This window comes from Phyllostomus discolor, chromosome 1 (genome assembly GCF_004126475.2).
Source record: "Phyllostomus discolor isolate MPI-MPIP mPhyDis1 chromosome 1, mPhyDis1.pri.v3, whole genome shotgun sequence".
In the NCBI taxonomy this organism is placed as follows: Eukaryota; Metazoa; Chordata; class Mammalia; order Chiroptera; family Phyllostomidae; genus Phyllostomus; species Phyllostomus discolor.
Genome location: NC_040903.2, coordinates 52,471,383 through 52,489,574, shown reverse-complemented (window position 1 = coordinate 52,489,574; position 18,192 = coordinate 52,471,383). Strand labels below are relative to the sequence as shown.

Here is an 18,192-nt window from a genome sequence, read left to right as displayed (position 1 = left end):
ATAACCTTATAAAAACACTTCTAATTTTTGTTAAAAACAATTCAAGGTCTGGTTTGTTATCATTTTTATAGTGTATTTGTATTCATTTAAATAAAGCTTGGAAGAAGATTACCTGCAAGCGTACTCCAAGGGCCCTGGGTATGAATGAGGTAGAAAGACATTTTCGAGAGTGGGTTCTCTTTGTTCAGCAAAGGTTTGGAACACTGAAGAGATAGACACTCCAAATCATCATTGTCCTCACAATCAAGTGTATTATCTGTCATATTAGAAGGCATTTGTCTTAATCTTGATCCTTCTTTAGAATAGTCATATAGTGGTTCTTCCTCAGGACAAGCAGTAATTTTGTATTTTTCTCAAATTTCTCCAAACTTTTGCTTTAACTCACTTGTGTTGAGTTGTAAATTATTCCTCCATTCTAATTTGCCTTGTTTGACACACATTCCTCACACTTTTGCAGAGGATGCCCTAAGTATGCAGATACATTTACCCCTGTCACCCTTCTCTATTTATTTCTGGTTCTTGAGACATTTTTTTCTGGTGTAAAAGTGGAAGATTAATTTTCTTAGTTTGATTTTCAGATGTCTTTTCTGTCAGGGTACATGTCTATAAAATAACTTTATTCTTAATTAACCAAGTATGAATAAAGAAAAATTATAATTAAATTTTTGTTTTATTGCTTACACTATTACAGATGTCCCAATTTTCCCCTACTTCGTGCAACCACCCCCTTCACCCTTGCCCCCCTCTATCCTCTGACCACCACCACACTGTTGTCTGTGTCTATGGGTTATCCATATATGTTCTTGGGCTACTCCTTTTACATTCTTTCATCTAGTACCTTGCTCGCCTCTCCCCTCTGACAGCTGTCAATCTGTTCTATTTATATATGCCTGTGTTTCTATTTTATTAATCAGTTTATTTTGTTTATAAGATTCCACATATAAATGAGATCATATGGTATTTGTCTTTCACCGACTAGCTTATCTCACTAGCATAATAACCTCCAAGTCTGTCCATGCTGTCGCAAAAGGTAGGAGTTTCATTCTCTTTTTTATAGCCACATAAAATTCCATTGTGCAAATGTAGCACAACTTTTTTATCCATTTACCTACTGATGGACACTTGAGCTGTTTCCAGATCTTGGCTCTTACAAATAATGCTGCTATGAACATAGGGGTACATATATTCTTTCAAATTGGTGTTCCAGGATTCTTAAAAATATATTCCCAGAAGTAGGATTGCTGGTCAAAAAGCAGTTCCATTTTTAATTTTCTGAGGAAATTCCATACTGTTTTCCAGAGTGGCTGCACCAGTTGACATTCCCATTAACAGTACATTAGGGATCCCTTTTCTCTATATCCTTGCCATCACCATAATTAAAATTTAACTGTTAAACCTCTTAATCTACATTTACCTACTCCCAAATCACTGGATTGTTACTAAGAAGTGAAAAATAACTTGCCTTGGTCTAAACTTAAACAAAAATTTTGTCACTATTGGAACTAATTAATTCATTAGATGTTAAATCTACCCAAAATAAATTAATAGGTGAATTTTAATGCTACAAATGCTTCCTACTTAAAATATTTCACCTCATTGCCCCGGCCAGTGTAGCTCAGTTGTTTGGGCATTTCTACAAGCTGAAAGGTCATGGGTGCAATTTCCATTTGGGGCACATACCTGGGTTACTGGTTTAGTCCCCAGACTGGGTGAGTACAAGAGGGAAGCGATTGATGTTTCTCTCCCACATTGATATTTCTCTCCCCTTTCTACCTTTCTTCCTTCCCCTCTCTCTAAAGATAAATAAATAAAATCTCCAAGAAAATATTTTACCTCATCATATCATAAATAATGAGTCCCTACAGTGCATTTAAGAATTTTTTGGGGGGGGGCGGGTGATCCAAAATGTCACAGAGTAGGTGAAGGCTGCATTCCCCTCCTTCCAGGACCAAACTTGAATTACAGATGAATCACAGAAATATCAACCTAAATAATCAACTGAAGAGTTACTGAAAGAAAAACTAAACATTGCTTTTAAAATCAGGAACAAGACAGGATGTCCAATTTCACTACTCTTACTCAACACAGTTCTAGAAGTGCTAGCCACAGCAATCAGACAAGAAAAGAAATAAAAGGCAGCCAAATTGGAAAGGAAGAAGTAAAACTATCATTATTTGTGAATAACATGATACTATACGTAGGGAATCCTAAAGATTCCACCAAAAATTTACTAAAACATAAATGAATTCAGTAAAGTAGCAGGATACAAAATTAATATTCAGAAATAATTTGCATTTTTATACACCAGCAATAAACTATCAGAAAAAGAAACTAAGAAACAATCTTGTTTAGGAATTACATAAAAAAATACCTAAGAAAAATTTAAACTAAGGAGGTAAAAGACCTGTACTCAGAAAACAGAAGATCCTGAAAATAAATGAAAGAAGTTATGAATAAGTGGAGCATATACTGTGTTAACTAGATAGAAGAAATTAACATCATTAAAATGTTCATACTACAAAAAATAATCTAGAGTCAACACAACTGCTATCAAAATGCCAAAGCTGTATTTCACAGAGCTAGAACAAATAATCCAAGAAATTCATATGGAACCACAAAAACCTCCAAATAGTCTCAGCAATCTTGAAAACTATGAAGTTGAAGGTATCACACTACCTAATATCAAACTATAATACAAGGCCATGGTGATAAGAACAGCATGATATTGAAATTAAGAACAGACATAGAGATCAACAGTACAGAATAGAGAACCACTGACAAAGGGTGCTACAAATTACAGTGGGTTAAAAGGCAGTCTATTCAATGAATGGTAATGGGAAAACTGGGCAGATACATGCAAAAAAAAAGAAAGAAAGAAAGAAACTAGATACCTTCTTATACCATATACAAGAATGAACTCAAAATGGATTACAGATTTAAAGGTAAGACTTGAAACCATTAAACTGCTAGAAGAAATCATAGGCAGCAAAATCTCTGAGATTTCTCTGAGCAATGTTTCCTCTGATATATCTCCATGTGCAAGGGAAAGAAACATAAAAAAATAAACAAATAGAACTACAACAAACTAAAAGGTTTTGAAAAGCAATGAAAACCCTCAACAAAATGAAAGGACAACATACTGAATGAGAACATATTGCTTATGATACATCTGCGAAGGAGTTAATATCCAAAGTTTATAAATAAGTCATCCTGCTCAACACACAAAAAACCAAACAATCCAATTAAAAATGGGCATAGGATCTGAACAGACACTTCTCCAAAGAAGACATACAGATGGCCAATGGGTATATAAAAACAATTAATGTCACTAATTGTCAGAGTAATGCAAATACCATAATCAGATTTCATCTTATACCTGTCAGAATGGCTATCATCAATAAATCCACAAATAACAAGTGTTGGCGAGAATTGTGATAAAAAGGAACCCATTGCACTGTTGGTGGCAATTGCAACTTGGTGAAGCCACTATGAAAAACAGTATGGAGTGTCCTCATATAATTAAAAATGGATCTGCCCCTCATGACCCAGCAATTCCACTTACGAGTATACATCCAAAGAAACCCAAAACACTAATTCAAAAGAATATATGTGTCCCTCTATTCACTGCCACATTAGTTACAATAGCTAAGCTATAGAAGCAACCCAGTTGCCTATCAATAGACAAGTACATAAAAAAGTGGTGGTACGTATTTACAATAGAATACTATTCAGCCGTAAAAAACAGTGAAATCTAACCATTTGTGATAGTACTGATAGACCTATAGGGTATTATGTTAAGTGAAATAAGTCAGCCAGAGAAAAGACAAATACCATATTACTTCACTTACATGTGGAATTTAAAAAACAAAATAAACAAACAAACAAAAGAAAAACAGTCATAGATACAGAGAACAGACTGATGATTGTCAGAGGGCAGGGATTTGAGGGACTAGGTGAAAAAGGTGAAGAAATTAAGAAGTACAAATTAGTTGTTACAAAATAGTCACAGGGATATAAAGTATAGCATAAAGAATATAGTCAATAACATTGCAATTACTATGTATGGTACCAGGTGGTACTGGAAATATTGGGGAAAATACTTTGTAAAGTATATAATTATCTAAGCACTATGCTGTACACATGAAACTAATACAAAATAATAATGAATGTAAACTGTAATTAAAAAATAAAATTAAAAAGCAAAGAATTTTTCTAAAAGAATAACTGGAGAAGAGGCAAGCTTTAAATTATTAGGAGTTGAAATCATTGACATCAATCAAAAATAAAAGCAAATTCCTAAATTTAACTCAAATAATATGATAATGTATGCATTGATACAGTATGCATTCAATTCTAATATGAACCTAATATTTGCTAATGAGAGTGGATAAAAATGTAATAATACTTACTGATTTTCTACACTGAAATAAAAACTAATTAGAAAGCTATCATTTGTACCCTAACAGCAAAAGGTTCAATTCGGGAAGATGTGATACTCTTAATTGGCAGTTGAGATGATTTTATGACCCCATTCTCTCCCTCTTTGTAGACCCTGAATTCAATACATAGAGATCACAAGGCAGCATTAAACTTTAACCTTGGCATTAGTGAGTATTGATACGATACTGCAAATTTTGAACCATGACCGTGATTACTCTTTTCACGTGACTTCAACTCAGTGGCCACCATTGTCACATTGTTCATTATTTCACCTGTTTAATGATATGATTTGGTATTTGATGCTAGCTTGTTTATCATGTAAAGAAGTTATAAAAATGCAAGCAGTGAACAATATTTGAGAATTTTTGTCTCTATTACAAGCAAATTTAGCTGTAAATTACTATAGATTCTAACAATAAGTCTCATAACTAGTTAAAATTAAATATTCAATTATGATCTATTGACTCTAAGAGACTAGCTTGAAAGGTAATTTCATTTGGAGTACATTACATTATTAAAACAAAGATAACAATATTATACCAGGAATTAAATTTAAATTTTACATACCTGTGGGTGGTTATTTTCACTTCCATTAAGCCTTTGTTGTTCTTCCTCTGATGCCACTTTTAAGTCTAATTCTGCTGACAAATACATAAATTAGCTAAAATGAACTACTTAAAACAGTTAAAGCTATAATCTTTATGAAAATAGAAAATACATTTTATCAATTGAGAGTTTACATTAAGCTTAATCTTTAGCTGAATATTACTTCTTTAAGAATACTTCTAATTATTGAAACCTTCAACAAAGCCACTTAGGGAAATATTAGATATTAGAAAGTTCAAGGCACAGAAACCTCAAAATTCATGCACCTAACATCAATGAACAAAACAATCAGAAACAAAATGTAGAATACCATACATATAAACACATAAACTCATACCATATTTTCTACCTCATAATGAAACCTTTTAACATCTCCTTAAGCTTCAGCTGCAACATTATTCACAATTTCCAAATCACTGTCACTTTTTATGCCTTTATCAGTGTTTACCTTCATTATATCGGAAATGTTTTCCTCTACCTATTTTTGACAAATGCATCTTTTAGGACTCAGTGTTGTCGTTTAAAGAACATAATAAGAGGTGTCAGGAATGGCTTTTCTAGAGATAATGCCTGAGCTGAGGCTTAAACAGTGAGGTTAGCCAGAATCAAAAAGGAAGAGGGCAGGACAGGGAGAGAGCATGCAAGGCTATCTCAAGACAGGGAGAGAAGCATATAATAGGAGCCATTATGTCTAAAATGCAGGATTGGTGTGGAGGGCATCCCCAGCAGTTTTGTAATGCCAGAGAAAAGAAAGGACAGTAGAGTGGGCTAAAGATGGAGAGTTAAGCAGAAGTCAAATTACAAGTGCCTTATATGTAATTTTAAGAGACTTAGACATTAATATATTTTAAAGAATGGTTCATGATCACATTCGCATTTGAGATAGATACATCACTTTAAATGCTGTTGTAGTGATGAATTTGAGTGGCATATGAATAAATGGAGGAAGATGAATTGGAAGGCAATAATGCAAGATAGAGGATGCAGGCCTGAACTAAGGAGATGTTTCCACAACTATTTAAGATATAAAATGTTCAGGGCCCAGCATAGAATAAACCTTTATTCAGTGAATAAATGTTCAAATCCTGGGTCAGCTAGATTCTGCTCATTAAATACCTGACTATATTAAATACCTGAAACTACTGAACTATATTAAGTTGCTTGAATTTATTTTGTAGTTTTTCTGTTTCACATGTTCTGTGACAAGGGATCTTGTTTTGAAAGTCCTGTTTGTCGGGTCTACAACCTCATGAAGAAATAAGATATTTGTATAGGTAGGTAAATTGCTGGATTTATAGCTTTAAGTCACTACTCTAGGAGATAAATGGAAGTCTTTTGTAAATGCACTGTTAGTACTAAAGGTAAGGAAAGAAGATAAAATTATAGAAATAAAAATATGTATGTGTGTTCGACCCATTCCTACACATCTGATATGTAACTGATAAAAGACACTAAGTAATACACAAAGTGGAACAACACACTAGATGTGGAGAGCCAACAGAATGAGTATCCTCTTAGAATTTAAACTGCTTTTGATCTACTAATTTTAAATGACACAGCACCCCGTAAAACCAATATTCCTTGTGAATCATGTATTCATTACAAAAAATAAAGCAAGTAAAACTATGTGACCCACAGCTCAGAAGTAGGTACTGTGTAGCAAATTCTCAGTGATTCCCATTACTGCTGGAAAGCAATTCTAAAAAGGAATAAAGCCATAGAAAATACAAGAAAAACTTTAATACTTGGTTTTGTAAGGTGATTTTCAGTTACACTGAATATAGTTATAATACTTGTGAATTCAGAGTTGTACAAATAAAGCTAAGAAACCACATTTTGTTTGAATAGGCAATATTTAGATCTCTACCTAGTTTTCCCATCTAGTCCCAGAGCTCTAAATATAATTCTGCTACCCACTCCCAAGTGCATGCCAAATACTAATGTGAAGGAGTTTATTCTTTCTCCTAAGTCTCTTTATATTTAACTATACATTACTTTGGTTACAGGAAGAATGCAAATGTCTTGCTAAAAGATACTCTGTTTGGCTGTAGGTTGCATAAAAGGAATACATATAAACTAGATTTTGCCACAAAATGATTTTTGAAAGGTCAAAACTATGGTGTGGCCCAGAGGTGGTCCAGGGATGAATTCTTCTTTATTATCGCCTTTCCTCCCTCTCTGTGCTGGTAACTGTGACCACATAGGTCATGCAGCCTAAAATTCCATAACAGAAATAACTCCACATTAATCTTTATCTGTATCTGTTAAGGTAGTCTTTCTAGTCTGTAAATGCTGACTGACTTTTGGTAATCGATTGTGATACTAATGGACATTTTTCATGAACTTTAGAATTCCCAAACCTTTGCATTGACTGGGTGGCTCAGTTGGTTTGGAGCATTGTCCCATACATACCAAAAGGTTGCAGGTTTGATTCCCGATCAGAGCACATACTTAGGTTGTGGTTGGGGCACATATAAGAGATAACTAATTGATATTTCTCTTTCACATGGATATTTCTCTCTCTCATGCATATTTCTCTCTTTCTCTTTTTGTTCCTCTCTCTCTAAAATCAATAAACAAATCCTCAGGGGGGGAATTAAAAACATAATTAAATAAAGATATATAAAAATGAAATCCCAGATCTTTGACAATTCTTATGATTGAGGGTCAAACTAGTAGTAGAACCACAATGTGAAGAACATAAAATAAACTTTTCATTTATTACAATGTAAATGATAATACAAATTTGACACTTATAAAAATTCTTTCTTCAGAGAAGTAGTCCCACGTCTTCCTCTTCTCCTAAACATGACTCCTTCATTATACATATTACTTATGTGTCTTGTCCTTGACATTCACATAGAGAAGTTTTAATTAAACTATTGTCTCTCACTTTTGTTCTTCTTTATTACTCATACTGCTTATTTTTATTCGCTTAGCAATTTCTATACATATTCTGTTTTCCATAAAAGCTTTGTTTATTAATAATTAAGATTCTTCAGGGCATGACATTTTTGTTATCAAAATTTATGTCTAACCACTTATTTTTAAGTTTAAATATACATGAGAAACATGGGTTAGAAAATCTTTTAATGAGTGGTACTACTTCAAATAAGAAATTACATTAGTTACAATAAAGTGGTCCTTTTAAACCACCCAAGTATCTTCAAAATTCATCTTTAACCCTTAGATAAATGCAAATTCATATGAGAAATGATAACCTTAGGTGACCTTATTGTTTCCAGGTAAAAACAGGATCAGTCTAGGTCCATACTAAATCTAGTGAGTACAAAGTGACAGGGCACAGGAATGAATAAACAAAAATATTTTTCCTCTTATTTAAACAAAATTGTCAGATTTAAACTTTTTAAGATGAGTGAAAGCAAAAAGCAACAAATGAATGAATGAAGCTTTTACAGCCTGCTGAATCACAAGGGGCTCTTTATCGTTTGACATCCATGAACTTCATACACAATTTAAAATAGTGGTACTCAAGTATCAACAGAGAATCCCTGGAATCCCAAGACACACTGGGTCGGGGGTCTAGAGGTCAAGACTATTTTCAAAGTAATACTAAATGTCATTTGCCATTTCACTCTTATTCCCTTGTAAGTATACAGGTGGAGTTTTCCACAGACATGATATGTGATAACATCATAGCCCTACTGGTTAATGAGTCATAGTTCTAACAGTTAATAGGATATACGATTGTAGTGCTTGTATTTTGAATTTTTTAGTTTGATTTTCTAATATTGTAAACATCAATAGGAATAACCCACTTAAAAAATTCTTTGGAATTCTCAGCCCTGGCTGGCGTAGCTCAGTGGATTGAGCGTGGGCTGGGAACCAAAGTGTCCCAGGTTCGATTCCCAGCCAGGGTACATTCCTGGGTTGCAGGCCATAACCCCCAGCAATCGCACATTGATGTTTCTCTCTCTCTATCTCCCTCCCTTCCCTCTCTAAAAATAAATATAAATAAATAAAATCTTTAAAAATTCTTTGGAATTCTCAATAATTTTTAACAGTATAAGGGGACCCTAAGGACTAAAAGTTTCAAAATTACTGTTTTAAGAGGTTGTGTTTTACCAAATATTCACTATAACTGATTTCCCTCCCCCATTTTTAATACTCAAAGACACCATAACACACCACACACACACACACACACAATCTTCTAATCAGAACATCTGGTTGGCTTAAGATCGTCAGTTTAACAACAATAAGATGAAATACTTAAGTTAAACCACTACTGACATGTTAGCAATTGAAATTTAACTCTAGATAAAGGTAAGAATTCAAATAAGCATTTTATTTTATTTTATTTTATTTTATTTTATTTTATATATTTACTTTAAAGGCATTGCTTCCTTTTAAAAACATTATTTATTTGCAAAAGAGGGGACACAGGAGGGAGAGAGGGAGAGAAACATCGATGTGTGGAGTAACAATGATTAGTTGCCTCTGACACTCCGCCAACTGGGGTCTGGTTCACAACCCAGCCATGTGCCCTGACCAGGAATTGAACCAGATAGCTTTCAGTTCACAAGCTGGCACTCAATCCACTGAGCAACACCAGCCATGGGCAAATAAGCATTTTATAATAGTGGAAAAATCTTAAGAGTCTAAAAATTAACCTCTTGGAATCCCTAATAACTATAGTGGTTCCAAAGTGGGAACTTTAGGCTACCAAAACAAAAGTAAAAACATCTTATTTAAAGTTACATTTTAGAAATCTTGGTTTATTTTTCTATAAACATCAAACATGAATTCTAAAAGTGACATCTACATTACTTATGTCAAAACCTACAATTAAACTTGCAAAAAAAGAAAAAAAAAGGAATTAGGAATGAGAAGGACTATGAGCATGTTCAAACATTCCCATGTATTCCTTTCCAGAGTTAAATTTGTAGTACAAAATTTACCTGATCTGGATGTTTGTACAAAATTCATTCCTGCTGCATTTTCAGGAACAGGATCTTTCACTTCAACAGTAGGCTGAATAAGTTTTGAACAAGATAATTAATAAAAAATGTACAGTTCATATAATCTGTAGTTAGTACCTCAATATAAAAATATAATAGTTATTACCTTTAAGTGAGAATATTTTCCAGGAGAATCTAAAGAGCAAAGAGACATATACTCGATTATATGAAAATATGAAAGCCAACTATATATCCACATAGAGTTAGTATACAGCTGAATCCTCATGCTTAGCTTTGGAAATTATTACATTAGGTGTTAGTGTTTTGTTTTTTCTTTTCAAGGGCTGAGTGGATAGGACACCAACTAAAAAGAATATGAATATAGTATAAATATTGAATAAAAAGAATATTAGTTTAATAAAACATGCAGTTGAGATTTCAAAAGTAAAATTATGTTTCAAAGATTGTAACTGAAATAGAAAAGTGTGTATACACCAAAGTGAACATAATACTTGATGAGATAAAAGTGATCTTGAATCAGAGGAACAAGTCATGACCCAAACAGAATAAATGTGAAACAGAATGCAACAGCACATCCTTCAAGATACATTAGAATCATTTATACCTTATGCAACAAGTATTTAAATGTTCATCAATGTGTTCTGTAATTTGGGAAGTACACAATTGTGAGGACAGGTCAGTTTACTCCATAATCACTTATAAACAGAGAAAGTGTTTAAGACTTGGTCAGCTTGGATATACACTTACAGGATAATAATTAATAAACTTTTTTTCCATACCAATATGGGCTACTGGTATGCCTCCATTTCCTGTATCCTCTACTTTAGCCATCGTAAAGTTTCTTGATCCACTCATGCAAGAAGGTACATAAAACACATCTAAGAAATAATATATAATGAGCTTTCAATATTGAAATGTGATTACTAAAGGTGAAGAGAATGAATTTAATTGCCACAGAAATAGTAGATATTAAAAATATTTTTACTTCTAAATCAGTATAATATATACTGGAAATAACAGTTGTAGCTCTTAGAGAATAAACTCTAATTTCTTCTCTGTCCAAAATCAGTTTGGTATATTATACTAGTATTTAAAGGAATTTTATAAAACAACTATCTTATCAAAACCTGAGCTACCATAAAAACACAGCCAGTGCTTCTGTATTGAAATTACTTTCACTGCAATAATGAACACCAGTGAAACATATATCTCTGATGCCTGATGATCATGAGGAGAATAAAGGAGGGGCCAGAGTTTACCCCAGTACTAGCCCTCTCTCAGTATTCTCAGGAGCAGCAATGATTTAATCTTCTGTTTCACTGCCAATATCCTAAAGTTTCTAAAGTGAGTTCTCTCCAGTTTCCTCATCAACTCAAAAACTACCTAGCCTTTCTTTCCTCTCTCCCTTCTTTTCACTCTCCCCCTTTCCTCTTCAAAAGCAATTTTTATAACTTTGGTCTTAATTCTTCCCCTTTTCTCATTCTTTCTGTGGATTATCTGTACCACTCCTTCTTTCTTATGTTTAGCAGCAATATATACATCTGTAACTTATATTTTCTCATCTCTTTGTTTCCTTTGGCCATAGATGTGCTCAGAAGAAAAAACAAACAATGCTTTCATTAATCTTTTCATGTCTTAAACTACCCAATGGCTCTTCTTCCAGATTTCTCTAAAGAGAAGTCTATACCCTTTCTCCTCAGAGTATGCAGGGTCTGAGGACCAGCAGCCCTAGCATCACCTCAGAGCTCATGAGAATGCAGACTACAAGGCCTTATGCTGTAATTTGTTTAGACTTGAAACTGCATTAGAAGTCATAAACTTTTAGCTTCTAGACAAGATGGAGGCATAGAAAGACATGCTTCGCTTCCGCCACAATCAAAAGGATAATAACCAATTTAAAAACAAAAAACAACCAGAACTGCAAGAAAATCATACTGTATGGTAGTCTGACAACCAAGGAGGTTAAAGAAGAAACATTCATCCAGACTGGTAGGAGGGACAAAGAGGACACAAGGCAAGGCAGTAGCAGGTGGACAGGGCAGTCACACATTTGTGAGTGAATAAACCAGGAAAAAGAACTGGGGAGTGAGACAGACTATGCAACCCACAGTTCCAGTGCTGGGAAAGAAAGCTTCAAAAACTTCTGGCTCTAAAAACCTGGAGGCTGTGGCAGTGGGAGAAACTGCCAGTCTCACAGGAGAGCCTGTTGGAGGGGACCACAGATCCTAAAATGTACATGATCCCACCCACCCAGGAATCAGCACCAGAAAGGCACAATTCATTTGTGGGTAGCAGGGGAAGTGACTGAAAGCTGCCGAGAACTGAGCAAGCAGCATTGTTTCCTCTCAGACCACTCCCTCAAATATAGCACCACAGTTCAGCAAAGTGGGTTGCCCCGCCCTAGCAAAAACCTAAAGCTCTGCCCTTTACATCATAAAAGGCACACCAAGACAAAGAAATATGGCCAAGTGAAAGAACAGATCAAAACTCCAGAAAAAGAACTAAGTGATGAAGAGATAGCCAACCTATCAGAGGCGGAGTTCAAAACACTGGTAATCAGGATGCTCACAGAAATGACTGAGTATAGATGCAAAATAAAGGAAGAAGTGAAGGCTATGCAAAGTGAAATAAAGAAAAATATACAGGGAACCTACCACAAAGGGAAGGAAACCAGGACTCAAATCAATGATTTGGAACAGAAGAAAGAAATAAACATTCAACCAGAACAAAATAAAGAAGCAAGAATTCAAAAAAAATGAGGAGAGGCTTAGGAACCTCTGGGACAACTTAAAATGTTCCAACATCCAAATCATGGAGTGCCAGAAGGCAAAGAAAAAGAGCAAGAAATCGAAAACTTATTTGAACAAATAATGAAGGAAAACTTCCCTAATATGGCAAAGAAAATAAGACTTCCGGGAAGTCCAGGAAGACCAGAGCATCCCAAAGTTGTTGGACCCAAGGAAGTGCACATAATGGCACATCATAATTACATTACCCAAGATTAAAGATTAGGAGAGAATCTTAAAAAGCAGCAAGAGAAAAGGAGACAGTTACCTACAAAAGAGTTCCCATAAGACTATCAGCTGATTTCTCAAAGGAAACTTTGCAGGCAAGAAGAGGCTGGAAAGAAGTATTCCAAGTCATGAAAGGAAAGGACCTACATCCAAGATTACTCTATCCAGCAAAGCTATCATTTAGAAAGGAAGGGCAGATAAAGTGCTTCCCAGATAAGGTCAAGTTAAAGGACTTCGTCATCACCAAGCCCTTATTATGTGAAATATTAAAAGGATTTTTCTAAGAAAAAGTGATCAAAATTATGAACAGTAAAATGACAACAAACTCACAACTATCAACAACTGAACCTAAAATAAAAACAAAAAACAAACTAAACAAACAATTAGAACAAGAACAGAATCACAGAAATGGAGATCACAGGGAGCATTATCAGTGGGGAGGGGGAGTGGGGAGAATGGGGGAAAAGGTACAGAGAATAAGAAGCAGAATTGGTAGGTACAAAATAGACAGCAGGAGGTTAACAAAGTATAGGAAATGGAAAAACCAAAGGACTTACAGGTATGACCAGTGGACATGAACTAAGGGGTGGGAATGCTGGAGGGAAGGAGGGTAGAAGGTAGAGAAAGATATAGGGGAGAAAAAAATGGGACAACTGTAATAGCATAATCAATAAAATATACTTTAAAAAAAGAAGTCATAATCTTTCTACTGGACTTTTCATCAGGTTATAACTTCTTTGATCTCCCCGTAACTGATCCTTCTCTCTCCTTGTTTCCAGTGCTCTCATTCTGGACTACAGAATACCAACTATCCAATGAATTAGCAACATTTTATATGACTGCAGAGTATAGACATTTAGAGCTGACCATATATGCTTATGCTCATCTATGGTAGATAAAATACAGCTCTATATGATCCATAATGCCTTCCAATGGTGAGGAAAAGAATAAGAGTAGGGAAATTTTGTTGTACTTCTCCAGAAGCTCTCTTTATATTCTTCTTATATTTCAAACACTCTGCTCTTCTATTTATTTATTTATAAATAATAATTTTATTTATTTTTAGAGGGGGGCAGGGAGGAAGGGAAGGAGAGAAATATCAGTGTGCAGTTGCCTCTTGAGCGCCTCCACTGGGGACAGGGGTGGCAAGCCAGGCGTGTGCCATGGCTGGAAATTGAACTGGTAACCCTTTGGTTCCCAGGCTGGCACTCAGTCCACTGAGCCACACCAGGGCATGTCCCTCCTTTTTTTTAAAGAATTTTTTATTTTATCATCTCCCACTGTGCAGGGAGGGGCAAAAGTAGGTTTACAGTCATTTATATGAAAAGTAATACAATAATTAAAAATAATAATAGAAGAAGAAACTCTCTGTTTCATTACCCATAACTGTAAATAAACCTGCTTTTGCCTCACCCTATATACCTGCTTCTTTTTCCTTCATTTACTCCTTATATATTTGCCTTTCTCATCCTTCACCCCTTATTTTATTATTTGCCTCTACCTTATAATCTCACTTTCCTCAGGTCTCAGACCAGCTTGAAATGGAACAAATAATTTAGCTCCTGCAGTGGCACTCTCAATTTAGTCTCTTTGCTGACACCTAATAAGATTTACAACTTATTCTCACTTCTCTTTTTACTTACTCTGCATTTACCAGGTTATTTTTTTACTATTATAATATATTAGTGTTCATGTTTTATTGAACAACAATAAAAAAAATACAGGCAAACATTTTGTCAAAGAACTTTTTTATAAAAAAGCTCTTACATTCTACTTGTCCATTTAGTGTAATTTCAGATCTCTTACCTGAACCTACAGCTTCAGATAAATAATCGACATACTTCTGTGGAAGACTTGCAGAGAAACTCTCCTAAAATTTATATCAATAATGAGTTACACAAAGATTTCCTAACACCTTTCTAAGAAAATATCTCAATTTCCTACTTCAAAAGCATTTAGACTTAAAACTTTTAGAGAAGTATGTGTTGAAGAAAACATTTAAATAGACAACTTCACATATGCTCTCTAGATCAAGCTTTTTTTCCATCTTCATTTGGCTAATGATTGTATATTGAGCTTGAAAAGCCAGAGAAAACACTATCCCAGTCAAAATACTGATGTATATGTACATTTCAACAAGAAACTAACTTGGAAATACCTACTTCTACTTTGCATTCTCCACCAAAATAAGAGGACATTTTAGTGGAAAAAAAAACTTTTAAAACACATTATGTAGTAAGTATACTAGCTAAAATTTTAAAATATTTCTGACAGAATTTTTTTAGTGTGAAAAAAGATACTTGACATAATAAGAAACTTTGGAATGTGTTGTGTTAAGTATAAATAAAACACTGTAATAAAACCTGCTTTTAGTTATGCACTCTAATGCTTTGACAAAGCTATTGTTTGATAAAATTTTTGATAGGGAAAATGGTTGAATAAAATGGCAAAGCATAAGAAAAATTTTTCTTTAAATTATGTTTAAATAATTGCAACAAATTGCACATATTCTTATGTAATTATTCAAAACCTTATAGCAAGCTTTAATAAGGGAAGAGTAAAAACATTTATTTATTAACCATCTAAAATGTGCCAGGTACTTATTAGGCACACTTTGATTCATTTCAACACACAACCACAATAATGAAAATGGTATTATGATGGTTACCCTGCCTCCTGCTTCTAGGTCATTCCTAGACGTTAGAGTAAAATGAACAGATGTGACCCATTGCTCTCTCTGTCCAACAAGTCCTTCTCCTAGACCTTCACGTGACTGGCTCCTTCACTTGGAAGTTTGTGTCACACTCAGAAAGTTCTTTTCTGACCACCTAGATTCTATTCCTATGCCCATTCTAACTAAAACTCCCCCAATATTCTCTAACCTAATATTCTCCATTTTCTTCATATGAAGCACTTATAGTGACTGATAATGGGTTGTTGTTTACTTGTTTTTCTACTCCTCCCCACTCACTGCAGCCTAACTCCTCAACTTGTACATTCAGCATCTGACTGCCCAGCACATAGTTGGTATTTAGTAACAGAAATTTAATTAAGGTCAAAATATGTATGACCTCATCAAGAAGGCCTCAAGTACTAAAGCACTACATACCTATAGGATAGCTCCATTAATAGTCTACAAAACTTCACATCCCCCAAATTAGAAATTTACATTCCCTTTCTAACTTTGCCATTTTTTCTCAACACTACTGCCATTTTATTGCCCTTCAGGTTTATAAAGTGTCCTCAATATTTAGTAAGTCACCGAACACTACTGGGATCACTGCAGTCTTTACATTTCCATAGCACCCTTTACAGCTTACAGAGTGTTTTTGCATTTGTTACCACATTTGTTCATCACGCATACGTGAAATGTAGGTATTAGTATCATTGTTATGAATGAGGTTACTGATATTTCAACATGTTAAAACAAGTTTTCCCAAGATCCCATAGCTACTAAGTGACATAATCTTAGACTGCAAATACTGTGTTTGTACTGTTAGGCAGCAGTTGTCTGTATCCAAGAGATCAGGCTCTTTGTATCTCTTCCCACAGCTGTTCCTTTAGATCAGCTCATCAGGTCATTGTACATAAGTTATTAGAAGAATGTTTTCCATAAAGTCCTCAATGCATGCTGTTTTAACTACTGAAAACAGTCGCTACTTCTCAAAACACCACTATGCCAAATTGTTGTTATAATCCTACATATTTATTAGTATTCACCATGCTTATCTTTCTCTGGAAGTATTCCTTGCACATCTACTTGACAATTCAAATTGAACAATACTTTGAAGTCCCAGGCATTATCTTTTCAAGTGCCAAGTTATAAAAACTACAATCCAAACTGTTTCTCTCTGAATTTCATTAGGAGTTTTACACACCCATATAAACCAAAGTAACATACATTGGCCATAGGTTGACCTGGAATAATTCTTTAGATTTTAGGTAAACTTAACTTCAGAACCCAAACTGATTATTTATGACTTCAAAGTCTTAGGTATTTATAATATACAACACTGATTTTATTAAGTGAATCTTGAAATTAGCAGAATTGTACTATGCAATATTATTATAAGAAATGGGGTAAAAGTAGGTTTATAATTGTGAGTAGGTGAAACAGAGTTTAATTCTTGTAATATAAGTTATTATTGTATTATTTTCCATATGAACAACTGTGAACCTACTTTTACCCCACCCTGTATTCAGCACATAGTTATTTTATTAATTATAGGTTAAAATATAAAAACATAATTTTAATGGGCAAATACAGAGATGAGAACATAAGGTCAAAGCATACCTTTCATCTAAAATAATAATAATAATAATAATAATAATAATAATAAAAACTGTACCTCAGAGTCCCAAAGTGATTCTCTATCTTCATCTTCTCCTAATCCTAATGTTACCATTTTATCTATAAAATATAGTCACAGATAATTAATGTGAACATTTTTACTATGATTTTTAAATACATATACAGGTCTATCCCCATTTATGAATATTTCAATAAAAAGTAACAGAAAAGATTTTCAGAGGTTTGAAGCATTTGTGGGAAGAAAAAAGGTAGCAGTTGGGATACTTTTGAATAAAGACAACAAAAAAACCCTTTGAAAATAGATATTTGGTTCTATAGAAATTAGATTTGTTTATCCCAGCATTTAAACAAAGGAAGACATTCGTAGATAGTCACTAACTTACCACTACTGCTGTTTTTATATTCTCCATCAACATAAGTCAAATTGTTATTATTTGTTTGGTTTTGTGGAGCACTTTTAGTAGTATCAATACTATTTCCTTTTATTTTAATTGCTGGCTTTGTTGCTTCTTCCTATAAGAACAAAGCAAAACAAAATAAAAACCCAACTTTAGAAAAAGTCATGTTCTTGCACTTTCTCGGTCACTCAGTCACTCAGTCAGCAGGCCAACAAACATTTACTGTATTTATGAAATCATAGGCACTAACCTGGGAGAAGCTAGAAATATAAATAAAAGATTTTACCAACATTCCAGTAGGGGTAGAGATATAGGAAAATAAAAAAATATCATTTGCTAGGTCTACAACTGAAGTGAATAAACTGCAGTAAGGGCACAAAGAAGACAACAGTCTGTTGTACCTGGGAAGCTCAGGAAACGATATACCATGAAAGATGTACTAAGTGCAGAGGAAGAGAGTGAAGGGCATCCTAGAAAGG

General features: G+C 34.1%; 1 protein-coding gene across 2 annotated transcripts in view; it reads right to left on the bottom strand.

Moving 5' to 3' along the window:
- Nucleotides 1-18,192, bottom strand: part of LOC114492403 (ankyrin repeat domain-containing protein 26-like) — a 108,184-nt gene that overhangs the window by 54,852 nt on the left and 35,140 nt on the right. For both annotated transcript variants that reach the window (XM_036022582.1, XM_036022578.1), the window contains exons 11-17: nt 17,699-17,828; nt 17,353-17,414; nt 14,771-14,873; nt 10,769-10,867; nt 10,135-10,163; nt 9,969-10,041; nt 5,008-5,078 (exon numbers count right to left, since the gene is read on the bottom strand). In XM_036022582.1, coding sequence (XP_035878475.1) covers nt 5,008-5,078; nt 9,969-10,041; nt 10,135-10,163; nt 10,769-10,867; nt 14,771-14,873; nt 17,353-17,414; nt 17,699-17,828 — 567 coding nt within the window. The remainder of the gene's footprint in view (nt 1-5,007; nt 5,079-9,968; nt 10,042-10,134; nt 10,164-10,768; nt 10,868-14,770; nt 14,874-17,352; nt 17,415-17,698; nt 17,829-18,192) is intronic.